Genomic DNA, 24,911 nt, shown 5'->3' with positions numbered 1-24,911 from the left:
AAAATCTCCGTGGCCTGGGTGCCAGTGAATTACTCATGGCCCTGACGGGCTGGACATTAAATGGTGGTGGGCCGGGTGCGGCCCATGGGTTGCTGACCCCTGCTTTAGGAGATACTTGGAAAGAAAAGTATTGTGCTTTGCCTAAAGTGCAGTGGTATTCATAGATTAAGTTTGATTTGTTAAAATGAGAATGTATGTTTTTATAATAACATGGGTTTGTCATTTTCTAGCTCACATACTTTTAAAGAAAATATTTAATATAAACTGGTGTTAACGTTACCTAATATCTGTAATTCCTCAACATTATTGTTATTATACAGTATATAAATAGCACCAACAGTTCACGCAGCGATTTACAAAATAAGGACAGACAGTACATATACAATTTAAAGCGGACATTCAGTAATTTTTTCAACTTTCCATGTATTAAATCTTCTGCCCTTGTTGTTTTAATGTTGGATAGTAAAAAAAAGATTCTGCCAGTAAAATCCTTATACAGCCCACTTCCTGTTTTTTGTCTGGTAAAAAGACTAGGCTTATGACATCATGAACAGCTCTCTCTCTAACTCTCGTGAGAGTTTGCCAGGAAGGGAGGGGGGATGAGTCATAGGAGGGCTAATGAGAGCTGTAGAGCTGAAGGTGTGCCTCTGTGTGTCTGTGTAAATCCAGGAAGTTAACAGGCAGCAGCTTTAGCTGCCCACAGTTAAAATGGTTGCAGCCAGACTCGGTGGAGGGAGATTTCTGCAGCATATTTGGCAAGTATAGAATCACAGTATATATGAAATAATATGCAAAGTGGTTGGAGGGAAGCTTCAGAATGGCAAAGATGTTTGTATTACAAATTATGTGAGCAGAGTGCAGTTCCTCTTGTATACAGAAGGAATCAGAGGGCCCTGAATAACAGAAGAAGTGCAAATTGTATTATTGACACTGGTAATATTTGATATTGGGATCATTAATATGAAAGGTGGGAGGTGTGAAGACTTGGATCCAGCAATAGGAAAAAAATAGGAGAACCCTTTAAACCTTTAAGATGGAACATGACATGTGAAAGTAATTGGCTATGGTGTTCATTGCAATAGGTCATAATCTTTTGGTATTTTCATATGTCCTAGACAGTTTTTTTTAAATTGTACATGCCATTGACAGATTTGGTATGAGGGGCATTACTCTTGTCTAGCTCCTACAGTTACATTTCACATAATACAAAATCAATAAAAAGTCAGGCAGAGTGGGAGCCCTTCATAAGGCCCACAGGAACTATGCATACCCGGGGACTTAACACAGAGATCTCACCAAAAGAGTTCCTGAAAGATCTAAGAAACTGTTAGATGGTTTAACACTTCAGCATCTTCCAAAAACCAAACGATCAATGAGGCCACCCTGTAATGTTGTAAGATAAATTTTTATTATTTAAAGTTAGTTTAGGTTGTACTACAAGGATACATTGGGCTTGATTTACCAAAGGCAAATAGGCTGTTCACTTTGCAAGGCAAGTGCACTGTGCAAATGAGCTTTCCCCAGAGCCTAATGATTAAATGTTTTTCCTTGTCAAAAGAAGTTTATTGAGTATACAATGTTATAAAGATACATAAAGTAAGTTTACAAGGATCTATAAAGTAAGCTCATTGTTTTACAGTAGGGTTTATATAGGTAAATATCATGAAATTTCAAATATTAAACATTGGGTTCACGTGAATCTAAATTAAAGATATATATCATTTCCTTAGTTACTTTTGTAGGTATTTAAATGATTTATACCTACTATACATATTGTTTACAAGTAGAGTGTATATAGGTCAAATAAATTCTGATAATGAGCTTTAATCGTAAGGTGGAGAAAAGGAAAGAGAAAGAAGAAAAAGGGTTGAAAGTTAGAGGTATGGTCCACAAGGTTGTCCCGCTCGTCAGTTTATTATTCTTTTTAGTTCTCTTTGAAGCCTTAGAATGGGTGTCTCTGAAAGTCATTTAATCGATTAAATGTTTTTCATACAAGTTACTGTGATGCACGCCAACTGATAGGTTGGAATAGCCATTTTACAGATATTTGTAGGAACAGCTGTAAAAGAAATCAACATGATGTAAATAAAGTTATCAATTTAATGTTTGATGTGTTTCCATGCATGATTTGTAATCATATATGTACATGGGAGCAGCATTATTTGCTCATGGCATACGAAGACTCTGTTTCCTGCTTTGCAGTGCTACACTATGGTTGTGCTTTACTGCTCCTTCTCACAATGGATGTCTATGAGTCAGCTGACTGACTAAAGATAATTTGTTTTGTTGATAGCCTTTCTAAATATCTATTGAGCAGTTATGCTGAGTGACTGAAACAGCTAATTTTGACGTAATAATAAAATATAGCAAACATCTAAAAATGTAAAAGTCACTCCAAATTTTAATTTGTAAAAGTCACTCCAAATTTTAAAGTGAACAAAGTTAACACAAAATATGTCCTCACTGAAAGTACTGTATACTTTCACTTTAACCCTGAAGTTTCACTGTTGGGTAGATTAGTTCTTTAATGTCAAACAAATATGTCCTTTAATCTAACCATAAAAGAAAATGAACATACTGATTTCATTTCATGTGTACTATGTGTTAAAGTAAAGTGTTAAATGTTGATGTTTTGACATAATTGATTGTTGTGCATGCAATGACTGTCTACAACAACAGCAGATCAAAGCAACATTCAAAGATTAAGTATCTGCTACATCTATATGTAGGTTTGCCTTAATTATTTATAACATTAAATGTATAATCGTAAAAGTATACATAGTTTATAAAATGAATGATTACACTTTAAATGTCTTTTAAACACTTTTTATATTGATAGAAACTGTTGAATCAAATTCCATATTAGAAAACAATTTTAGAATTGCATACATTTATATATATATTATTTTGCAATGTTATATAAAGCCCTATAATATTCCATAAAGCAGGTTTGCCAAAAGTATCAAACTAATATGTCTAATGATAAAGTAATTATATGGGTCATGTATTGATGCTTTGCGTATACATAGGCTTTTCATATTGCATACTAGTCTACAAATAAACTATTAGAGCTAATAAGTAGTTCATTGTAATTCCTTATGATGTCTCAAATGGTTATTCTTCTTTACAAATTGAGTCTATGGGATAGTATACTGGTTATTCTAACCATATGTGAATAATTTCTATCACTGAAATTGTTATTAAGTTAATCATTAGAATTTGTGGCAGGGGATTTTTTTGTACTCTGCTATTTCAATTCATAAAGAAAATGTGGATTTTCATGATATTTAATTGCAGTTTAATATTTGTAGATCATGCAAAAAAAAACATATACAGTATAGTTTATAGTTTATATAGTTTATAGTTAAAATCTCAAAATGCTATCATGTGGTCAATTAGGAGAGCACATGTCAGTCAATATAAGCCAAATGATAAATTGGCAATATGTTTCAAACATTGAGTTGTTTATGGTATATGATAAATAAGTGATTATTGTTAGTATTGTATGTACTGTATATATCAAAAAACAAACATATAAATTAAAATAGAATAAGACAATTCTTAGTAAACATTACCTGGTAGCATTAGGTCCCCAATTATATACTTATATTCAATAGCCATTATTTATTATAATATCTGAATGTAAAAAAAAATATTTAAATGTGATATATGGGTAGTATGCTTTAAATAACCTAACATACTTCAGGATACTATGCTTAAAAGCAATGTCTTACATACTCAAAATTAAAATGCTACCAAACATACACTTGTCCCCGTCACTTAAAGAAAACAGAATATAATATAGTATAATACAATATAATACTTTTCTTCTGTTACTCAAAACAAATAATAATATACAATAATTACAATCCATTACAATAATTTGCTGTTATTTCTATAATTGGAATTATATTGTTCACTAAAGGCAAAAATATTTCAGAAATATATTTTGTGTAAATGTAAACGTGTATAAATATATTACTGACAAAGTTTCAGTTTCTACATTAAAATAATATAATAGTTTCTGTTCACTTGATACTGTCAAAAGATTTTCATACCTCATTTAAATAATGCATATTTAGCTCATAGGATTTTGAGCATGTGTTACTAACATGAAAGGATGACTTTATACCTGACAGTTACCATGATAGTCTTTGATGTTGAGGTCAATGACATCAAAGGTCACAGGTGTGAACATGGGACCTATTCATCCAACCATATAAAAAAAATGAAGGAATCATAAGGACTTCACTTCAGGCTTGCAGATCTTCTGATGAACATCTCCTAAACATTACAAGTCAAGAGAGGGTACAGGAAATCTGAGAAGAAATGACCTGGATGAATGTCATTCTCTACCTCACAACCATCTCCATGGTCCAGGGATTGCCAGCCTTTATGCAAGAAAACCAAAAAAGAATTCCTCTTCAACAATCTAACCATGGATTAAGAACTTCAAGCAGTCTTGATGGACAGGCATACTCTCCAAATAAGAAGTACTCACCATTTATGATGCAGCTCTATCAGAGCCTCATTATGGGGAATGACACAGGTCTGTCCAGCATGGAGCAATCCATCCTTCAAAATTCAGATACTGTCCTAAGACTTACTGCCAAAGGTAAATACGGAACTCTATATTTTCCCATATAACAATGTAACATGCTGCTTTATTTATTACCTAAATGTAATGATAATTTTATTATTGATGGGCTAGATTATCTTCCACAGAGAAGGGCAAGAACACTTTTTGTGTCAGGCATTTTAATTAAGGGCAATTTATTTCTTATAGCTGATTCTCTAACAGTGATAACTAACTAACTTAAAAGTATGTGCTTTTGTAGTTTTAGTCTTCCCTTTAACACTCCTGACATGCCTCATATATGACAGATTTGCCTTAGCAGTTTCACATACATCGCCTACTGCCTAAAGATTTATTTTAAATAGTAAACATCATTTTAAAGAATATTGCTTTATATAACAATATTTTTTTTATATATGTATTATTTATTTATTTAATACTATTTATTTATTTATATATTTATTAATATATTTTAACCATAGATTCATATATTGTAAAAATGAAGTATGTCTTTTTATAATTAGAATGATTTTTATGTCATGTTTTTTGTTCTTTCTTCCCCAGGATGCACCAAGATGGACAATCATCGATCACTCTACTTTGACATGTCCTCTCTCTCAAGCAGTAATGAGATTCAATTGGCAGAGTTTAGGATTCAACTTTCTCCTACAGAGAAAACACAAGATATGATACTGCATATTTACCACAGCGAACAAGGTTCCAAGAGATTGCTTCTGCAGTCTTTTCACATTGATTCCTCTGTAACAATGGGTGACTCCTGGAAAGTGTTTACCCTCACTAAAATTTTGAATGCTTATCTCAACCTTCGTCAAACTTCATATTATGATGATATCATGGGGGGTGGAACCTCATCTCAGAAGGATCATGAGAACGGTTGCACAGACATATCTACTGACAGAGTTTTATTGATAGTGTTCACAAAGGACAACCCTTCTGCTAAAGTCAATGGATATCCCAACCTCATCCAAACAGTGGAGTCTTCTAAATATGTGATGTCACCAGAAGTCAAAAGTGAACAAGGTATCAAAAGGCACAGGAAGAACAGAAATACAAAAGACAGCATCATAATGAACCACTTTCCATCCAGAACCGTGGAGGATGGAAAACCCTTGTGTCAAAGGGTTGATATGATGGTGGACTTTGAGAAGTTCGGGTGGGGAAATCTGATTATCCACCCAAAGAATTTCAATGCCTACAGATGTGAAGGAGCCTGCCCCATTCCCCTAAGTGAGCCCTTCAAACCAACCAACCATGCTTACATTATGGGGGAGGGGGAGGGATTCTCTGTTACTAGGGGAGATGGGGGGCCCATTACCAGGGTAATGGGGTCACATCCCCAGGAGAGAAGGGGTCCCTGTCCCCAGAGGAGAAGGGGACCCTGTCCCCAAGTGAGATGAGTCCCTGTCCACAGGGTAGAAGGAGTTCCTGCCCCCAGGTGAGAAGGGGCCCCTGTCCCCAGGGGAGAAGATGTCCCTGTCCCCAGGGGTGATGGTGTCCCTGTCTCCTGCCCCCACTGTAGTGTCCTCTTACCCCCTGCACCCAACCCCACCCCATCCCCATACAAAAACACACTGTGTAGGTAGAACTCTCCTACCTTACACACGTGTACAGCAGAGCAGAGATCGGCATCACAGGTCTGGATTGGGGTGGGAACTGCTGAAGTTAACTTTTTACATTAACAGGCTAGTGATTGGTTGCTATGATCGCCCAGAAACCAATCACCTGCTGTTTAATGTAAAAAGTTAACTCCAGCGGTTCCCGCTCCATCCAGCCCTGTGATACCAGCCACTCGCTGCTGTCCAATGAAGAGGACAGTGGCGAAAATCTCCGTGGCCTGGGTGCCAGTGAATTACTCACGGCCCTGATGGGCTGGACATTAAATAGTGGTGGGCCAGGTGCGGCCTGTGGGTTGCTGACCCCTGCTTTAGGAGGTACTTGGAAAGAAAAGTATTGTGCTTTGCCTAAAGTGCAGTGGTATTCATAGATTAAGTTTGATTTGTTAAAATGAGAATGTATGTTTTTATAATAACATGGGTTTTTCATTTTCTAGCTCACATACTTTTAAAGAAAATATTTAATATAAACTGGTGTTAACGTTACCTAATATCTGTAATTCCTCAACATTATTGTTATTATACAGTATATAAATAGCACCAACAGTTCACGCAGCGATTTACAAAATAAGGACAGACAGTACATATACAATTTAAAGCGGACATTCAGCAATTTTTTCAACTTTACATGTATTAAATCTTCTGCCCTTGTTGTTTTAATGTTGGATAGTAAAAAAAAAGATTCTGCCAGTAAATTCCTTATACAGCCCACTTCCTGTTTCTTGTCTGGTAAAAAGCCTAGGCTTATGACATCATGAACAGCTCTCTCTCTAACTCTCCTGAGAGTTTGCCAGGAAGGGAGGGGGGATGAGTCATAAGAGGGCTAATGAGAGCTGCAGAGCTGGAGGTGTGTGTCTGTGTAAATCCAGGAAGTTAACAGGCAGCAGCTTTAGCTGCCCACAGTTAAAATGGTTGTAGCCAGACTCAGTGGAGGGAGATTTCTGCAGCATATTTGGCAAGTACAGAATCACAGTATATATAAAATAATATGCAAAGTGGTTGGAGGGAAGCTTCAGAATGGCAAAGATGTTTGTATTACAAATTATGTGAGCAGACTGCAGTTCCTCTTGTATACAGAAGGAATCAGAGGGCCCTGAATAACAGAAGAAGTGCAAATTGTATTATTGACACTGGTAATATTTGATATTGGGATCATTAATATGAAAGGTGGGAGGTGTGAAGACTTGGATCCAGCAATAGGAAAAAAATAGGAGAACCCTTTAAACCTTTAAGATGGAACATGACATGTGAAAGTAATTGGCTATGGTGTTCATTGCAATAGGTCATAATCTTTTGGTATTTTCATATGTCCTAGACAGTTTTTTTAAATTGTACATGCCATTGACAGATTTGGTATGAGGTGCATTACTCTTGTCTAGCTCCTACAGTTACATTTCACATAATACAAAATCAATAAAAAGTCAGGCAGAGTGGGAGCTCTTCATGAGCGCCACAGGAACTATGTATACCCGGGGACTCAACACAGAGATCTCACCAAAAGAGTTCCTGAAAGATCTAAGAAACTGTTAGATGGTTTAACACGTCAGCATCTTCCAAAAGCCAAAGGATCAATGAGGCCACCCTGTAAAGTTGTAAGATCATTTTTTATTATTTAAAGTTATTTTAGGTTGTACTACAAGGATGCATTGGGCTTGATTTACCAAAGGCAAATAGGCTGTTCACTTTGCAAGGCAAGTGCACTGTGCAAATGAGCTTTCCCCAGAGCCTAGTGACTATATGTTTTTCATACAAGTTACTGTGATGCACGCCAACTGATAGGTGGGAATACCATTTTACAGATTTTTGTAGGAACAGCTGTAAAGGAAATCAACATGATGTAAATAAACTACAGGAAAAGCAGCCTAGGTTAACAAAATTGTTTCAAAGGGTATAGGTACCATCATCCCAAAGTGTCAAGATCAAGAAAAGAGGAGGGTCGGGTGATGGCCGCAGTTGCTGCTCCTGTCAGCCAGTATCTCAACCCCCCAACCGGAAAAAGAGGGGGACTATTACGGTACTCAATGTCGGTATACAATAAGGGTAAAAAGTAAAAAGGGAAATGAAAATTTTTTATAAAAATTCACTTTTAATAGAAACAGCATTCATAAAATTACAGTACCGCATACAATAGCGGTTGTAAACAACAAAAACAACAATACTACATATAACCATAAAAGGGGAGATACCACAAAGTCTGAACCAGTGGATTCCGCACAATTTTGATGGCAGATATGTGTACAACTTTATTTCTCGACCGGTTTTGTGGTTAGCACCGCTTCTTCAGGAGAACCATATCTACAATATGATATAGAGTAGTTGTGACATATACAAACATATCAGTATACACATATAAGAATATTGCAGCAGAGTTATTGGTAATATATCAGAACTTTCCATACAAGACATAAACTTTAAGGACAAGCTCACCCATTCAGGGCTTCTCTGTGGGCATGCCAGACCCCATATAATTCCCCCTGCGGCGGACACAGGGGATGACAAGCAGCCTCTGATGAATAAATATAGGATTAGTAAATTGTACAAATCACCATACTGTGATATTCAAGCGAAAGAAGAGCTGAAGGTGCCAGTACCACGTCTTTCAAAAAGTCCAGAGTAGTGGTGCAGTGGAGGGAATTTGTGTGGTGTTCCGTAGGGACGTAGAGTACTGGAGAACCGGGAGACGGAAAAAGGATAGGAAAGGAAAAAAAAGAGGAGAGGGGGAGAGGGGAAGGAGAAGGAAGGGGGAAGGAGGAGGAAGGGGGAAAGGGGGGGAGGGGGGGAAGGGGTAAACCAGGAATGGGGGAAGGAGGATAGACGAAGAGAGGGAGCAAAAGAAGGGGGGAGAGAAGGGGGTGAGGGGAAAAAAGAGGGGAAGGGGAAAGAGGAAAGGGGGTAGGGAAGGGAAAGGGGAGGGGGAGGGAGGGGGGGAAAGGGAGAAGTGGGGGAGGGGAAGAGGAGGGGTAGGAAGGGCAAGAGGGAGAAAGGGGAGGGGAAAGGGAGAGAAAAGGAGGGGGAAGGGAGGGGGGGAAAGGGGGAAAAAGGGGGAGGAAGAGGAGGGGGGGAGGAAGAGGAGGGGGGGAGGAAGAGGAGGGGGGAGGGGAGGAAGGGAGAAGGGGGAGGGGGGAAAGGGAAAAAGAGAAGGGGAGGGGAAAGAAAGGGCCAGGATAGAAAAACAGAACCCAGTAAATCCCATCCATGCAAAATAAAAGTAAAAAAGATGGAAAGGCTGCACACTGACAATAATAAGGCTGGCACTCACCACCTAAAGATTAAAAGATTATATGATGCATGACCTGGGATGGATGAAAACTTCCCATTAGAAGGACCGTAGGTCAGAAGGGTCATAAAGAACCATGGGAAACGCTAGCATTTCAAGCCCCTTGGAACTGGGGCCGTCAGTGCATAGCAAGAGAATCACAAAGGCTGAAATGAAAATTAATGTGTAAAAATTACCATGCACATTGATATAGAAGGGGCTATTCTACAGATAGCATAATGATACAGATACAAACTATGGAGATCAAATGCATGTAAACAAAAAGTACTTAGTTATATGAGAGGAGAAATGGTGAGTATCATAGCTAGGTATAAAGAAGCCCCCTTGAGGCTAGAAAGCGCTAGTATCAAAGTTGAGAATTACCCAATGTGGATATAAAAAAAATGAATAAAGTGTCTGACAAACTACCTGCATACAGGGCTGTGCAGCAAGCGCCAGGCAGCGCCACAATCAAGCAGAACCTGAGAGTAGAGAGTGAAAGGGAACCAGCTAGCAGACAGCGGGGGAGAAGGGGGGGAAACTAACCTGCATGGAGCGATCCTCGGCCAGCTCAGCGTCAGGAGGCTATGAGGCTCGTATAGCAGCCATTGCTGGCCGCTATAAGAGCTCCCCAACCTGGAAGTCAGGGACGGCAAGGAGGGCGGGTCACCTGACGTCACCGTGTCTGTTCACCCGCACTGCGCAGGTGCACATCCAAGTGCTACTGCGCAAGCGCGTGCTCCTGTCAAAGAGAAAACCCGTTCACAGACACGGAGACACAAGCAGCAAGGGGGCTGCCAGGGCAAACATGCGTCCGCCGCAAGGAGAAGTGCCGGGGCCCGACAGTAGCCGACAGAACCTGATAGCAGAGGCAGGTTGTCCTTTTACAGCAAAATTTATAAACATCATAATGACATCTGATAGTACATAAAGGAAAACCAGTAAATAAATGAGGTGCATAATCATTACAAATGTCACTCAAAAACAACATCAGGGGTAGTCATTAGCAGAAAAAACATCATACATGTTGATACACCCTAAAAGAAGAAGGAAGCAATAACAGTCCATAGGGGAAGGGGGGGAAAAAAGGGGGGGGAAGATGGAATGGGGAGGGAGGGAGGGGGTGGGGAAAGAAGGGGGGATGAAGGAAGGGAAGGAGGGGGGGAGATAGCGGGGGAAAAGAAGGGAAAAGGATGGGGGGGAAGGGGGGGAACGAGCGGGGGAGAAAAAGAATTAGGGGGGGCCAGGGGCAAGGAAGGGAAGGGGAAGAAAAGAAGCACAGAACCTCACAGAAAAGCCTTATAAGACACTGACTCGTTAAGGCCGGGGGGAATAGTAGCGTTAAGTCGCTCGATCCAAAGGGATTCCCTTTGGAGTATCGAGCGATCCCAATCCCCACCCCTGGGATTGGATTGGACTACCTCCAATACCAGAAATTTGACGACGGAGTTGTCAAATCTGTGGTGCAGGCCAATATGTCGGCCAATCGTGGTCAACTTTCCATTTTCCGAATCATATAGATGGTCACCGATTCTCTGTCTGAATTCCCGGATCGTTTTGCCCACATAAAAGGCTTTACAAACGCAATTCATTAGGTAGATCACCCCTTTTGTGCCGCAATTGGCAAAGGTACGTGGGGTCAAGGTCTCCCCATTGGGTAAAACAAAGTGTCTACCTTCGTGGACCCAAGGGCACCAGGGGCAATCCCTGCATTTAAATGTGCCGTTGGGTCCACTCCTCAGAGGTCTGGTAGGGGTATAATGACTAGAGGTCAGTTGATCCCGTAGCGACCGAGCTCTACGGAAGACAACTTCTGGAGTGGGTCGGATATATTTGGCCAGTGTGTGGTGCTCAGCTAGGAGGTGCCAATTTTTGGTTAGAATGTTCCGGAGTAGGTTGTGGTGTGCAGAGTAGGTCGTGATGAATCTTACGGTTTCTGTTAAGGGGGAAGGTTCCCTACATTTAAAAAGTAGGGAAGTCCGGGAGCGTGACATGGCCTTGTTGTATGCTTTGCGTAAATTTGTAAAGGAGTAGCCCCGTAGTAATAAGCGTTCACGTAATGCCCTGGCCTGAAGTTTAAAGTCGCTGTCGCGTGTACAGTTTCTACATAGACGTAGGTACTGAGCATACGGTATGCTCCGCACCAGAGGGCTCGGGTGTGCGCTAGTGGCAAACAAAAGGGTGTTGCCAGCAGTTGGCCCTCCTATAAAGGTCGGTACCCAATGTTCCATCCGGTTGCTTAATAATCATCAGGTCTAGAAAAGGGATCTGCTCTGTATCGATCTTAAAGGTAAATTTAAGGTTTAAATCGTTAGTATCGAGTTCACGTAAGAATTGTAATAATATGTCTCTGGGACCCGTCCATACCAGAAATAGGTCGTCAATATAACGATACCATAAAAGGATATCGTTTAGAAATTCTGAATATTGGTCATGAGCATGGATATGTCTCTCCCAGCCGCCTAGATATAAGTTTGCATAAGCTGGGGCACACGACGTCCCCATTGCAACTCCCTGTATTTGCAAAAACAATTGGTTATTAAAAGTAAAATAATTTTTTGTTAATATGAAGTACAGCAATGCAAGTACAAACTGATTTAAGGGCCATGTAGTTGTGTCTTGTTCAAATAAAAAGGAACCAGCTGTCCGTACGCCCTGCTCGTGGGGGATACTAGAGTACAAAGCCTCAATATCAACAGCCACGAGCAGGGCGTCCGGAGGGATCTGGATTCCCTCAAGGCTTTGCAATAGGTCCGTGGTGTTTCCAATATAGGACGGGAGGCTACGGACATGAGGCATTAAAAATGCTATAACAAATTTACTGGCGTTGTCTGTTAGTGAACCTATCCCCGAAACTATAGGTCTTCCTGGGGGGGTTTGCACATTCTTGTGGGTCTTGGGTAAGGAATAGAAGGTAGGAATGTGGGGAAATTTGGGGACCAGGAACTCCAAGGTGTCTTTGTCAATGAGGCCTGTGATATAGGCCTCAGTGCAAAGAGCCTGGAGTTCCTGTGCAAAGGAGGATACATGGGTAGAAGTAATGGGTCTGTACCAATTCTTGTTGTTAAGGATGGCAAGGCACATTAGTTGGTATTGGTGGTTGGTCATAAGGACAATATTCCCACCCTTGTCCGATTGTTTTATAACGACATCTGAGCGTCGCTGTAAAGATCGAAGAGCTCGAGTTTGACTGGGGTCAAGGTTCGAAGGGAAATCAGGCCATTTCTGTTTCTTAAGATCACTGATTGTTGCTCGGAGAAAGGCCCAAATGTTCGGACAGGTATTAAGGTCAGGAAACCTACGTGATCGTAGGCGGAACGACTTGGGCAAAGGTGTTTGTTTGGGAACAACAATTGGGCCAGACATATTGGGTAAAGGAGAAGCAGCCGGGAATTTCCCTGTTGCGGGCTCAGATGAAGAAATGTCAACAGAACATCCACAGTCTTGTGAAGATGCGGGGTCTCCGGTATCACCCTCATCGAACAGGAGCATCAGGTCGCGGAGCGCCCTGAACTCCTCCATAGAGAAGCCCTTGGTACGCTCCGCAAGCTCACGCTCCAGGCCGAGGTTGACACGGTCCTTATCCTAGATATATCTGAAAGTTAGATTGCGTGCAAACAGGTACAAATCCTTGATTGTCTCAGTGACCCTTAGTGCATCGAGAGGACAAAAACCTAGTCCTAGCTGTAATAACGAGATTTCCTCGCTATTGAGTGTGTAAGGGGTGAGGTTTATGACATTGAGGTTGGTGTGGTGTGAGAGGGGGGGTTTTGTTGGGGTAGTGAGGGTTTCAGAACATAAGCGTCTAGGTTGCTCTGTTGTTTTTTCAAATCTAAAAAAATAGCATCTTCATTAATTTTACTATATTTATTTCTCATTAAAGCCGAGTTTAGAATTTTGGGAATCGTGCCAAGCAATGTGGAGTAACTAAATGACTAAATGTTTTTCATACAAGTTACTGTGATGCACGCCAACTGATAGGTGGGAATAGCCATTTTACAGATTTTTGTAGGAACAGCTGTAAAAGAAATCAACATGATGTAAATAAAGTTATCAATTGAATGTTTGATGTGTTTCTATGCATGATTTGTAATCATATATGTACATGGGAGCAGCATTATTTGCTCATGGCATACGAAGACTCTGTTTCCTGCTTTGCAGTGCTACACTATGGTTGTGCTTTACTGCTATTTCTAACAATGGATGTCTATGAGTCAGCTGACTGACTAAAGATAATTTGTTTTGTTGATAGCCTTTCTAAATATCTATTGAGCAGTTATGCTGAGTGACTGAAACAGCTAATTTTGACGTAATAATATAAAATAGCAAACATCTAAAAATGTAAAAGTCACTCCAAATTTTAATTTGTAAAAGTCACTCCAAATTTTAAAGTGAACAAAGTTAACACAAAATATGTCCTCACTGAAAGTACTGTATACTTTCACTTTAACCCTGAAGTTTCACTGTTGGGTAGATTAGTTCTTTAATGTCAAACAAATATGTCCTTTATTCTAACCATAAAAGAAAATGAACATACTGATTTCATTTCATGTGAACTATGTGTTAAAGTAAGGTGTTAAATGTTGATGTTTTGACATAATTGATCATTGTGCATGCTTGTGAATGATTACACTTTAAATGTCTTTTAAACACTTTTTATATTGATAGAAACTGTTGAATCAAGTTCCATATTATAAAACAATTTTAGAATTTCATACATTTATATATATATTATTTTGCATTGTTATATAAAGCCCTATAATATTCCATAAAGTTTGCCAAAAGTATCAAACTAATATGTCTAATGATAAAGTAATTATATGGGTCATGAATTGATGCTTTGCATATACTGTACATAGGCTTTTCATATTGCATACTAGTCTACAAATAAACTATTAGAGCTAATAAGTAGTTCATTGTAATTCCTTATGATATTCTCAAATGGTTATTCTTCTTTACAAATCGAGTCTATGGGATAGTATACTGGTTATTCTAACCATGTGAATAATTTCTATCACTGAAATTGTTATTAAGTTAATCATTAGAATTTGTGGCAGAGGAATTTTTTGTACCCAGCTATTTCAATTCATAAAGGAAAATGTGGATTTTCATGATATTTTATTGCAGTTTAATATTTGTAGATCGTGCAAAAAAAACATATATAGTTTATATAGTTTATAGTTAAAATCTCAAAATGCTATCATGTGGTCAATTAGGAGAGCACATGTCAGTCAATATAAACCAAATGATAAATTGGCAATATGTTTCAAACATTGAGTTGTTTATGGTATATGATAAATAAATTATTATTGTTAGTATTGTATGTACTGTATATATCAAAAAACAAACATATACATTAAAATAGAATAAGACAATTCTTAGTAAACATTACCTGGTAGCATTAGGTCCCTAATTATATACTTATATTCAATAGCCATTATTTATTATAATATCTGAATGTAAAAAAAATGGCAAAAATATTTCGGAAATATATTTTGTGTAAATGTAAACGTGTATAAATATATTACTGACAAAGTTTCAGTTTCTACATTAAAATATTATGATAGTATCTGTTTACTTGATACTGTCAACAGATTATCATACCTCATTTAAATAATGCATATTTAGCTCATAGGATTTTGAGCATGTGTTACTAACATGAAAGGATGACTTTATACCTGACAGTTACCTTGATAGTCTTTGATGTTGAGGTCAATGACATCAAAGGTCACAGGTGTGAACATGGGACCTATTCATCCAACCATATAAAAAATGAAGGAATCATAAGGACTTCACTTCAGGCTTGCAGAACTTCTGATGAACATCTTCTTAACATTGCAAGTCAAGAGAGGGTACAGGAAATCTAAGAAGAAATGAACTGGATGAATGTCATTCTCTACCTCACAACCATCTCCATGGTCCAGGGATTGCCAGCCTTTATGCAAGAAAACCAAAAAAGAATTCCTCTTCAACAATCTAACCATGGATTAAGAACTTCAAGCAGTCTTGATGGACAGGCATGCTCTCCAAATAAGAAGTACTCACCATTCATGATGCAGCTCTATCAGAGCCTCATTATGGGGAATGACACAGGTCTGTCCAGCCTGGAGCATTCCATCCTTCAAGATTCAGATACTGTCCTAAGACTTACTGCCAAAGGTAAATACGAAACTCTATATTTTCCCATATAACAATGTAACATGCTGCTTTATTTAATACCTAAATGTAATGATAATTTTATTATTGATGGGCTAGATTATCTTCCACAGAGAAGGGCTAGAAAACTTTTTGTGTCAGGCATTTCAATTAAGGGCAATTTATTTCTTATAGCTGATTCTCTAACAGTGATAAAACTAACTTAAAAGTATGTGCTTTTGTAGTTTTAGTCTGAAGAATATTATTAATATCTAAATATTCTTGTATCTCTGAGGCGCTTCTGGATGAATAGCATTGATAGTCAAACTGACTTAAAACAAAGTGTGAATTTATTGACACACAATTGGCATCATAAATACAATGTAAAGAATATAATAGTTCAGTTCAGTGTGGGTAAAAATATATGAAATAGAATAAAAAGTTATAAAGCTGTAATAAGCTTATGAAAGCATGTGTGCTTCATGGCTGCTGTCTGTCTCCTGCTGTCTTGTGAGTCGTTCAAGAAGAAACAGGAAATGACGTTCTCAGTCTTCTGGCAGAATTGACAGCTGTCCCAACTTGTCTCAAAGTGTCTTGTGAACATGTCAGTGTCATCTATCCTAGTGACTATGTGTGTGTGTCTGTCTGTGTGTCTGTGTGACCTTCAATATGGAAGCATTGGCTTTATATGTTACATGTGAACGTGTGAACGTCATAACCTCACACCAACTTAGAACCTTGTATGGCACATATTCATATCTGCTAACTTTAGCAATATGCTATACAAGAGAAGATTCTAACTCAGAGTCATATATAGCATAGGATTGACAAGCCCACATGTAACACTCTATACTTGAAGTAATGTACTGATCATGTAATGTCATATAACCAAACATCTATATAATATGAACACATATTATCAACTTTACATTAAGTAACTATATACTAGTACTTATTAATATGACTGGAACTTCAAACTAACTTAACTTAACAGGATATAATTCACAATGTATATTCCTTTAGCTACGTGGACACGTGTCTATTTTTGTCTTCTCATGACATTCTACACCAAGATACCTTATATGTCACACTCAAATTGGCTACACCAGAAAAATCCAGCAATGCTCAGCTTTAGAAGAAGAATCATGTAAAATCTATTGATCAAGGTCATTCACACATACTCTATTTATCATGATTAATCATAAAACCAAATATGTTTTGCAAGCTTTCCATGAATATAATATTACACCTATACATGCCGAATTATGAATTTGGAATAATATTCTAACAATCCCCCCTGAATTATGATTAATCATATCAAAATATTCTAATACATTCAAAACCTCTTTCATGTCACATTTACACGTCCTTGTATCAAATGATCGAACACAATATTCCTCAGAACTGAAGCAGCTAGAAATAACTCTCCTTTCTAATCACTTTTCTTTTTACTTTAACTTCTCTTAGATCTATCTATTCAAAATCTTAAAATAATGATATAGAATTTAAAAATATATAATATAATGATGACTCATATCTATAATTACTATTAATAATAATAATAATAATAATAATTATTATTATTAAAATGATGCAATACTATATTTCCATATTTGTGCTCAAATAATATTTTAGCTCTTTGGAAATATACTTTACACTCTAAAACTTGTCCTAACTTTCCATAGTGCTATTAAGAGTGATATGTTTCTTAAGTTATGAACAAAAGATGTTCTATAAACTAGAATGAGTGTGCAGTTGTTACCTAAAAATATTCAATATATGAATAAGGAAAAATAAATAAAAATAATAATGATAATCCTAGCTTAATATGATCATTAATATCAGAATAATCGGATTATCAAAAAATGTATATGGACAAATGTTTGAGTCCCAAATTGTTTATCTATAGTAGATAAAGTTTCTTCTGATTATTTTTTTCTTCATGAAATGTCTTTAAAGTTTCTTCTTCAAGTTCTGTTAGATTAGAAAATTCTTGTTGAATAAGATAAAACAGTCATAAATATGAAGTATAAATCTTTTGTCCAATATTCTTCCCTAGAGGATTCCTTCTTTAACTTTGAATTTTCCTGATATTCTCTTTGCTCTTCATATGAGCTTGTTATCTTCCATATTTATGTGATTTTAGATGCCATTTCTGTAAAAGAAATGCAGTATCATTAATCAGGCATAAAATATTTTCATTAAATTCTTGTAACTTTTTTCCAACAAATGTTAAAACATTATGAGACAATAACTTTGTGAATTTGTTAAACTATATGTAAAATAACACTATCTTATATTTTCCTTCAAAGAGAACTTCTGTATGACAATGTACTGTCCTTATCCTGTCTAAGATGGCCTAAATTATAAATCATATGTACTGTGAAGTTTAGGTATGACAGGACGCAACACCTCCTTTGGTCATGATACAAATCTCTGTTTTCACAAACAAAAGAAAAGTTTTGTACCACCCAGAGATGACAATGGACTATGCCTTTGTTCTCATCTCTAAAAGATTAGAAATGTGCGTAACTGTATTCTGTGTTGAAGCTCTTACTCTAGTGTTAGACTGTTCTGTAGTAACAAATACTGGCTCTATGTCCTCCTCTGTTCTTATGCTGGAAACCTGAGATAAAGACTTCTCAGATACAGCTGTATAAACATGTGCTGGTGTACATTCCTGAAGATGTCTTCCTTTTACATCTATCTGAATGTGTTTGGATGATAAAGCTCTGAACCATAGAGGATATGTTTTACGACATTCTTTAAAACTATCTTCCTCAAAAATACCTTTTAGTGAGCAGTTAGGTGTCTGTACAATGATTTTGTTTGATTTCACTATGCTCTCTGTAGCTTTAATTGCATAGTAAACACTTAGCAGTTGCTTTACACCTGACTCAAAAGTTTTTTCCAAAAAATGATAAAACTCTGGAGAAATAGGCAATTATTTTCTCCTTACCTTCTTGTAATTGAGACAACGTTACTGAGATGGCATTCTCAGATACATGAGTTTTCAAAACAAAAGATGTTTCAGAACAAACCTCTATTGTACTTAATGCTGGAGCATTCTGCAAATCTTTTTTCAACATTTCAAAAGCATTTTTCTGATTTGGACCCCATTGGTCTACTATATTACCTTTATTTCTCAAAAGATTATATAGTGGGTTAACTTTTTCTGCGAAACAGTGTACAAATTCTTTGCAATGATTTATTTTATGCAAAAATTGACGCAATGCCTTATGAGTTGTTGGAGTTGGGATTGCAGTGATATCTCTAACTGTTTCTTGCAACAATTGTCTCTTTCCTTTACTAATTTGCATGTGAAGGTATTTCACTTGACTTTTCATCAGCTGGACTTTTTTCGTGTTTAATTTTAAACCTTCAGCTTGTAACATCATAAACAACTCAGACAAAAGAGCAATATGTTCATCGATATTCTGAGTACTCAGCAGAATCGTATCCACATGCTGACAAATGCATTCTGGCCTAGAAAATTTTGAAAGTATTTTTGCTATAGTTTCATGAACTACACCATCACCAATACCTAGGCCAGGTATTAATCGAGTGAACGTATAAGTCTCTTTTCTGAATGTGAATGCAAGTTTGTACTGGCTGCTATTCGCTAAAGAAAGGGAAAAATGGCTATTCATAATTTTTAATACAGAGAACACTTTGTCCTCAGCATTCAAATTTAACTTTAAATTAGATTTATCAGGAAGAACTGGGTTATTTGTGATATGTTTATTCAATGTCCTTAAATCAACTGATAAAGAATATGAATTATCAGTATTTTTGATAGGCCAAATACAGTTATTTACCACTGATTTAGCTTTCTTTACAATTCCAAGTTGTACAAACTCTTGAATAATGGCAGAAAGTGGACCAATTGATTCTAGTGGTAACTCATACTGATTAAGGGGTTCTGAATCTTTTCCCTCAATATTCAATTCAGTATTTTTCAAAGTTCCAATGTCATTTTTGAACTTTGACCACAAACTTGGAAAACGTTGTACCACTTCCTTTAAAGCACAATTACCATCAACATCAGGCCATTTTTGTTCTGTAGACATATTGGTAATGGAACCAACCTTACTGTATACAGAGGGATCAATAAGCACTGATTTGGGCCTAGATGGATCTTTCCAAATACTTTTATTAGCCAAATCGATCACCCATTTTTGTTCATTGATTACATCAATGCCGAGTATATTCTCTGCTTTGGGACATACCCAAATGTTAATGTTAGTTTTTACTAATCCAGGTACTTCAAATGTTACATTAGATACCTGTCTAACAGTGGAATTACCTGTATTATTAAAACCCACTATATTACACATAGGAGAATTTGGTTTCACAGGTATGTTTTCTTTGGTAAGGCTAATGTCAGATCCACTGTCAATGAGACAATTAATATTTTTACCACTCAGCAAACATTGTATATATGGTCTACCATTCTCATCCAAAATAATTGGTGCTACATATTGTAATGGCAGAGAAATTGAATCCCGGTGTAATTCTATTTTTGGCAATGGCAATAAACCCTCTCTTTCAGTTACAGTGTTGTCTGAACTGCTGTTAACAGTCAAATTACTGATCTGTTTGACTTCAGTGGCATAAGGCAATTCAGTCAAAATTTTATCCTGACATGAAAAAACAGGTTGTACAAAAGCTGATTTTTCATTCTCCATATCTTTAGTTTTTATTTGTGAGTCTCTCTTAAATTTACAGCAATGTTTTCTCATATGGCCAGATCTATGACAGTAAAGACACGTGATAGGGTCTCCTTGCCTCACTTGTCTGCAGCTGTCCTTGTCATTCCTGCCAAGACCTGTCGTTTCTGACATGTCTGCAGCATGACTATTTTTGTCACATTGAATTATAGCTATCTCGTGTGTGAGATTGCTTTGATTCAATTGTCTCCTAATTTTATCAATGAAGCTTACTATATCATTTAAATTTTGACGTTCCTGCGCTATGGCTACTGAAGTTGGGTCAAGGTATTTAAATTTTTTTATGAAAGCTGTTTTTAAACCTGGGTCATTGTCATCATCTACTCCAAATATCATTTCATAAACCTTGCAAAATTTAATTTTAAAGTCAATTGGATTTTCTTCTGCAGTGGTCTGTAAAAGATCTAACATTTCTATGGTCGGTATTTGCTCACCGGTCATACATAGCAATAATTGTCGCAGTCTATCTGTCGCGTCATTTTGTTTTTCCTGACCTTCGTCATCAATAACAGGTGTGTTAATTCGTTTAGTGAAATTAACAGGAACCCACAACTGAAATATGTAATTGCGTTGATCATTTGACAGATTAAAACGATCTGCAAACATTTCAAATAAATCCCAATTGGAAAATACAGTTGCCTCAGTGTCATAAATAGGAAAGTCTTTTAAAACTTTCATAAGTTGGTCATGTATTTGCAACTTTAGTTTTGCAGTTCTACATAATAAGTTTTTATGTTTAATTTCTTTTTCATCAGTAGCATCAACATTCTCCATATCCGAACTTTCCGGAATATAAGAGGATTGTTGCTTACATTTAGATTCAGTCTTTTTGTCATCTGTAGTTATTACAGCAATCTGTGTCAATCTACTGTCATTCTGAAGTTTTTCCAAAAGATTTGTTTTGGAGTCAATTTGTTCCTCAAGATTCTCTATATAATTACAAAAAATCTCACAGTTTGGACAATTAAGAGAATCTTGGGATACATTTTCATGTATTCCTGTGTTCTGTACATTGTTAGTTTCTGTCTGCTTTAGTGCACACACATTTTTAGCAGGTAAATCAACATTAATAATCATTTTGTTAAATATTCTCACTAAGCTTAAAACATTATTTATTTTCTTACGTAATTTATGTACAGTGAACCTGGATTTATCAATCTGTGTATTGGCATTTAAGCATTCATTGTACATATATCTCCACAAGTGACTGTCATTTGGATATAAAGACACATCTTTAAACTGTAGCTTGCTTTCTCTCGCTATTTCATCAATAAATTCCATAACTTTTACTCACCGTATTTAGAAGAATTTCTCGTCTTCAGCCGGCTCAGTATCTTGGACCTCTTGTCCACATCTGATGCAACACAAACGCCTCTTGGTTGATAGGTTCTGAACCGTCTTTTTCTCGAGACTTGAATATTCGTAAAACTGCGCTAATCTCTCCCCCCTCAGCAAGGATCGAGATTTCCGTAAAAATAGAGATATGACGGCAGTTGCTGGCTCGCCAAAATGAAGAATATTATTAATATCTAAATATTCTTGTATCTCTGAGGCGCTTCTGGATGAATAGCATTGATAGTCAAACTGACTTAAAACAAAGTGTGAATTTATTGACACACAATTGGCATCATAAATACAATGTAAAGAATATAATAGTTCAGTTCAGTGTGGGTAAAAATATATGAAATAGAATAAAAAGTTATAAAGCTGTAATAAGCTTATGAAAGCATGTGTGCTTCATGGCTGCTGTCTGTCTCCTGCTGTCTTGTGAGTCGTTCAAGAAGAAACAGGAAATGACGTTCTCAGTCTTCTGGCAGAATTGACAGCTGTCCCAACTTGTCTTCTGCAGTCTTTTCACATTGATTCCTCTGTAACAATGGGTGACTCCTGGAAAGTGTTTACCCTCACTAAAATTTTGAATGCTTATCTCAACCTTCGTCAAACTTCATATTATGATGATATCATGGGGGGTGGAACCTCATCTCAGAAGGATCATGAGAACGGTTGCACAGACATATCTACTGACAGAGTTTTATTGATAGTGTTCACAAAGGACAACCCTTCTGCTAAAGTCAATGGATATCCCAACCTCATCCAAACAGTGGAGTCTTCTAAATATGTGATGTCACCAGAAGTCAAAAGTGAACAAGGTATCAAAAGGCACAGGAAGAACAGAAATACAAAAGACAGCATCATAATGAACCACTTTCCATCCAGAACCGTGGAGGTTGGAAAACCCTTGTGTCAAAGGGTTGATATGATGGTGGACTTTGAGAAGTTCGGGTGGGGAAATCTGATTATCCACCCGAAGAATTTCAATGCCTACAGATGTGAAGGAGCCTGCCCCATTCCCCTAAGTGAGCCCTTCAAACCAACCAACCATGCTTACATTATGGTAAGTGTCATTATTTTTACTGATAATTGTCTTTGCCTTTTTCAAGTATTCTTTAATATTTGTTACCATTCAGTATTTCGTAATAATGGGTGCCATTAGACGGACAGCATTGGAGGAATATTACATATTGCATGTAACTTTTATTATGGGTTTATAGGTCTTTATGCATCCTTAGAGGAGTGTCAACTAGCCTGACTCCTTAGGGCAGGCATGTCAAACTCAAAAATGTGGAGTCCAAATCTGGATAAACTCTATAAAGGGCAGCATTTTATGGAATTTCTCTTACAGTTATGTTTAGGCATCATCATGGCAATTAAAAAGCCTTGTTTTTTTAATGTAATTCACCTTACAGTAAACCAATGCTATGTTCAATTGCAATCCTCATATTGGCTGAGGGTCATAAGAAAGATGTAGATGAGATGCATGAAGCCCAACCAGTTTGACATGTCTAATTTAGAGGAATGTTAGATGTATCAATTGTATATTGCTGTGCTAAATATGTGGATTGTTTGATGTGTGCATCATCATTTTCTGGTAGATTTGTAAACTAACATATATCTATTTTTTTTGTTTTACAGAGTTTGCTGAAGCTATTCAATTCAGATAAAGTTGAATGTGCCTCCTGTGCCCCAGTGAAAATGAGACCTTTGTCTATGCTGATGAATGACAATGGAGATGTGGTAATGAAACACCATGAAGATATGATTGTAGAAGAAAGTGGATGTCATTGAGGAACTGCTAAAACATATGTCACAAGTATTGACAAGATGCAAAGTAAGCAGTGACTTTAAAGGAATAATGGCACTTTGCAGTGTCTGGTGAAAGGCCTGCTGAACTCTCTGCTTTAAGTTAAAAAGAGTTCAAAAGCTAAAAACTGGAGCCAGAGGAAGAAAAGAAACTTCCATTGCTGGCCTACATTATTGCCATGAACTGGAGATAAAACCTGGTTTATAAAGGGCAAATACTTTTTTTTAATATTTATATTTTTTTATTGCCTAAAATGTATTTTGTAGTTTACAGTGCAGTCATTGTATGATTATTATCCATTAAAATATAACGAATAAAATACATCTGTTTCATTTTCCTTATGGTTTGATAGCACTAATTGAGCAATGAGAATATGGAGCTGAAGCTTTCCAGTAGAGCCCCTAAAATGTTTTAGATAAGACTTGTGCAGAAAATGGTGGATTTTGACTTTAATACACAGACTTAAGTAGTCCTTGTAAACAACTTAATGAAGTGCAGGCAAAAAAACATTTAGAATTAAACAAATATTTTAAATGCTTCGTTGCAGTGTTTTCCATTTCCAGTGTTTTTTTGATTTGCATTGTTCTTGAACTTGCTGGAATGGCCTAGATCTTTTGGAGGAGAGAAAATGGCTTTGAATCTGAATTTGACAAGCTTAACATTCAAAAGAATACATGCTGTATGATGCAACTGAATTAGAAAATAATATTGCTAAATTGCTGAAGTTAATCTTAGAGCTATGTAGTGCATACTTATGCAAGATAAAACATGAATAATATTGATGATAAGAATTAATTATAAAGAGCTTCAAGTATTGAATTGGATAGCCTTAGTATAATATGTATATTCATCATTTTGGACAGGGGTCAGCAACCTTTTTCCACTTAAGGGCCGGCATTCAATGTATGTGAATGCGTGGATGGTGGAGGGCCACATTCACCTGCTAATAAATGAAGATAATAATAATCCTAACATAGTAATAATACCAGTACAGGTTTACTTCACTTTAAGGTGCTTCACTAATAAAAAGCCAGTTCACTCTGAGGGATCATGTGGCTGGGGATTCAGATTTTACTGCCCCCTCCCCCATCCTGGTACCCAAGGGTGGCTGACACCAGCCCTGCCAGTCAGCATGGTCTGGAGATGGGATTCCTGTCCCTAGGGAAAATGGGGTTCCTGCCCTTAGGGGAGATGGGGTCCCCATTACTAGGGGAGATAGGTCCCCATCCCCAAGTGAGAAGGGGTCCTGTCCCCAGGGGTGATGGAGTCCCTGTCCCCAAGTGAGAGGGGTCCCTTTCCACAGAGATGGGGTCCCTGTCCCTAGGGAAATGGGGTCCCCAGAGGGAGGGGTTCTCTGTTACTAGGGGAGATGGGGGCCCATTACCAGGGTAATGGGGTCACATCCCCAGGAGAGAAGGGGTCCCTGTCCCCAGGGGAG

General features: G+C 37.3%; 1 protein-coding gene across 1 annotated transcript; it reads left to right on the top strand.

Annotated features, from left to right (window-relative positions):
- Positions 1–4,329: 4,329 nt before the first annotated feature.
- On the top strand, positions 4,330–23,457 carry LOC141134031 (nodal homolog 2-A-like). Its single transcript, XM_073623621.1, has 3 exons — positions 4,330–4,615; positions 5,141–5,860; positions 23,303–23,457. The coding sequence occupies exons 1-3, from the start codon at positions 4,330–4,332 to the stop codon at positions 23,455–23,457; spliced, it is 1,161 nt and encodes a 386-aa protein (XP_073479722.1).
- The last annotated feature ends 1,454 nt before the right edge of the window (positions 23,458–24,911 follow it).

Source organism: Aquarana catesbeiana, linkage group LG03, assembly GCF_042186555.1.
Source record: "Aquarana catesbeiana isolate 2022-GZ linkage group LG03, ASM4218655v1, whole genome shotgun sequence".
NCBI classification, from domain to species: domain Eukaryota; kingdom Metazoa; phylum Chordata; class Amphibia; order Anura; family Ranidae; genus Aquarana; species Aquarana catesbeiana.
The sequence above is the reverse complement of the archived record's forward strand: the minus strand, read 5'-3'. Positions and strand labels throughout refer to the sequence as shown.

What these genes read in the sequence shown, in the direction of transcription:
- LOC141134031 (XM_073623621.1), top strand. Translation starts at nt 4,330, where the DNA reads ATGACCTGGATGAATGTCATTCTCTACCTCACAACCATCTCCATGGTC. An exon ending in CCTAAGACTTACTGCCAAAG is followed by an intron (nt 4,616 to 5,140) that starts GTAAATACGGAA and finishes TTTCTTCCCCAG; the next exon opens with GATGCACCAAGATGGACAAT. An exon ending in AACCAACCATGCTTACATTA is followed by an intron (nt 5,861 to 23,302) that starts TGGGGGAGGGGG and finishes TTTTTGTTTTAC; the next exon opens with AGAGTTTGCTGAAGCTATTC.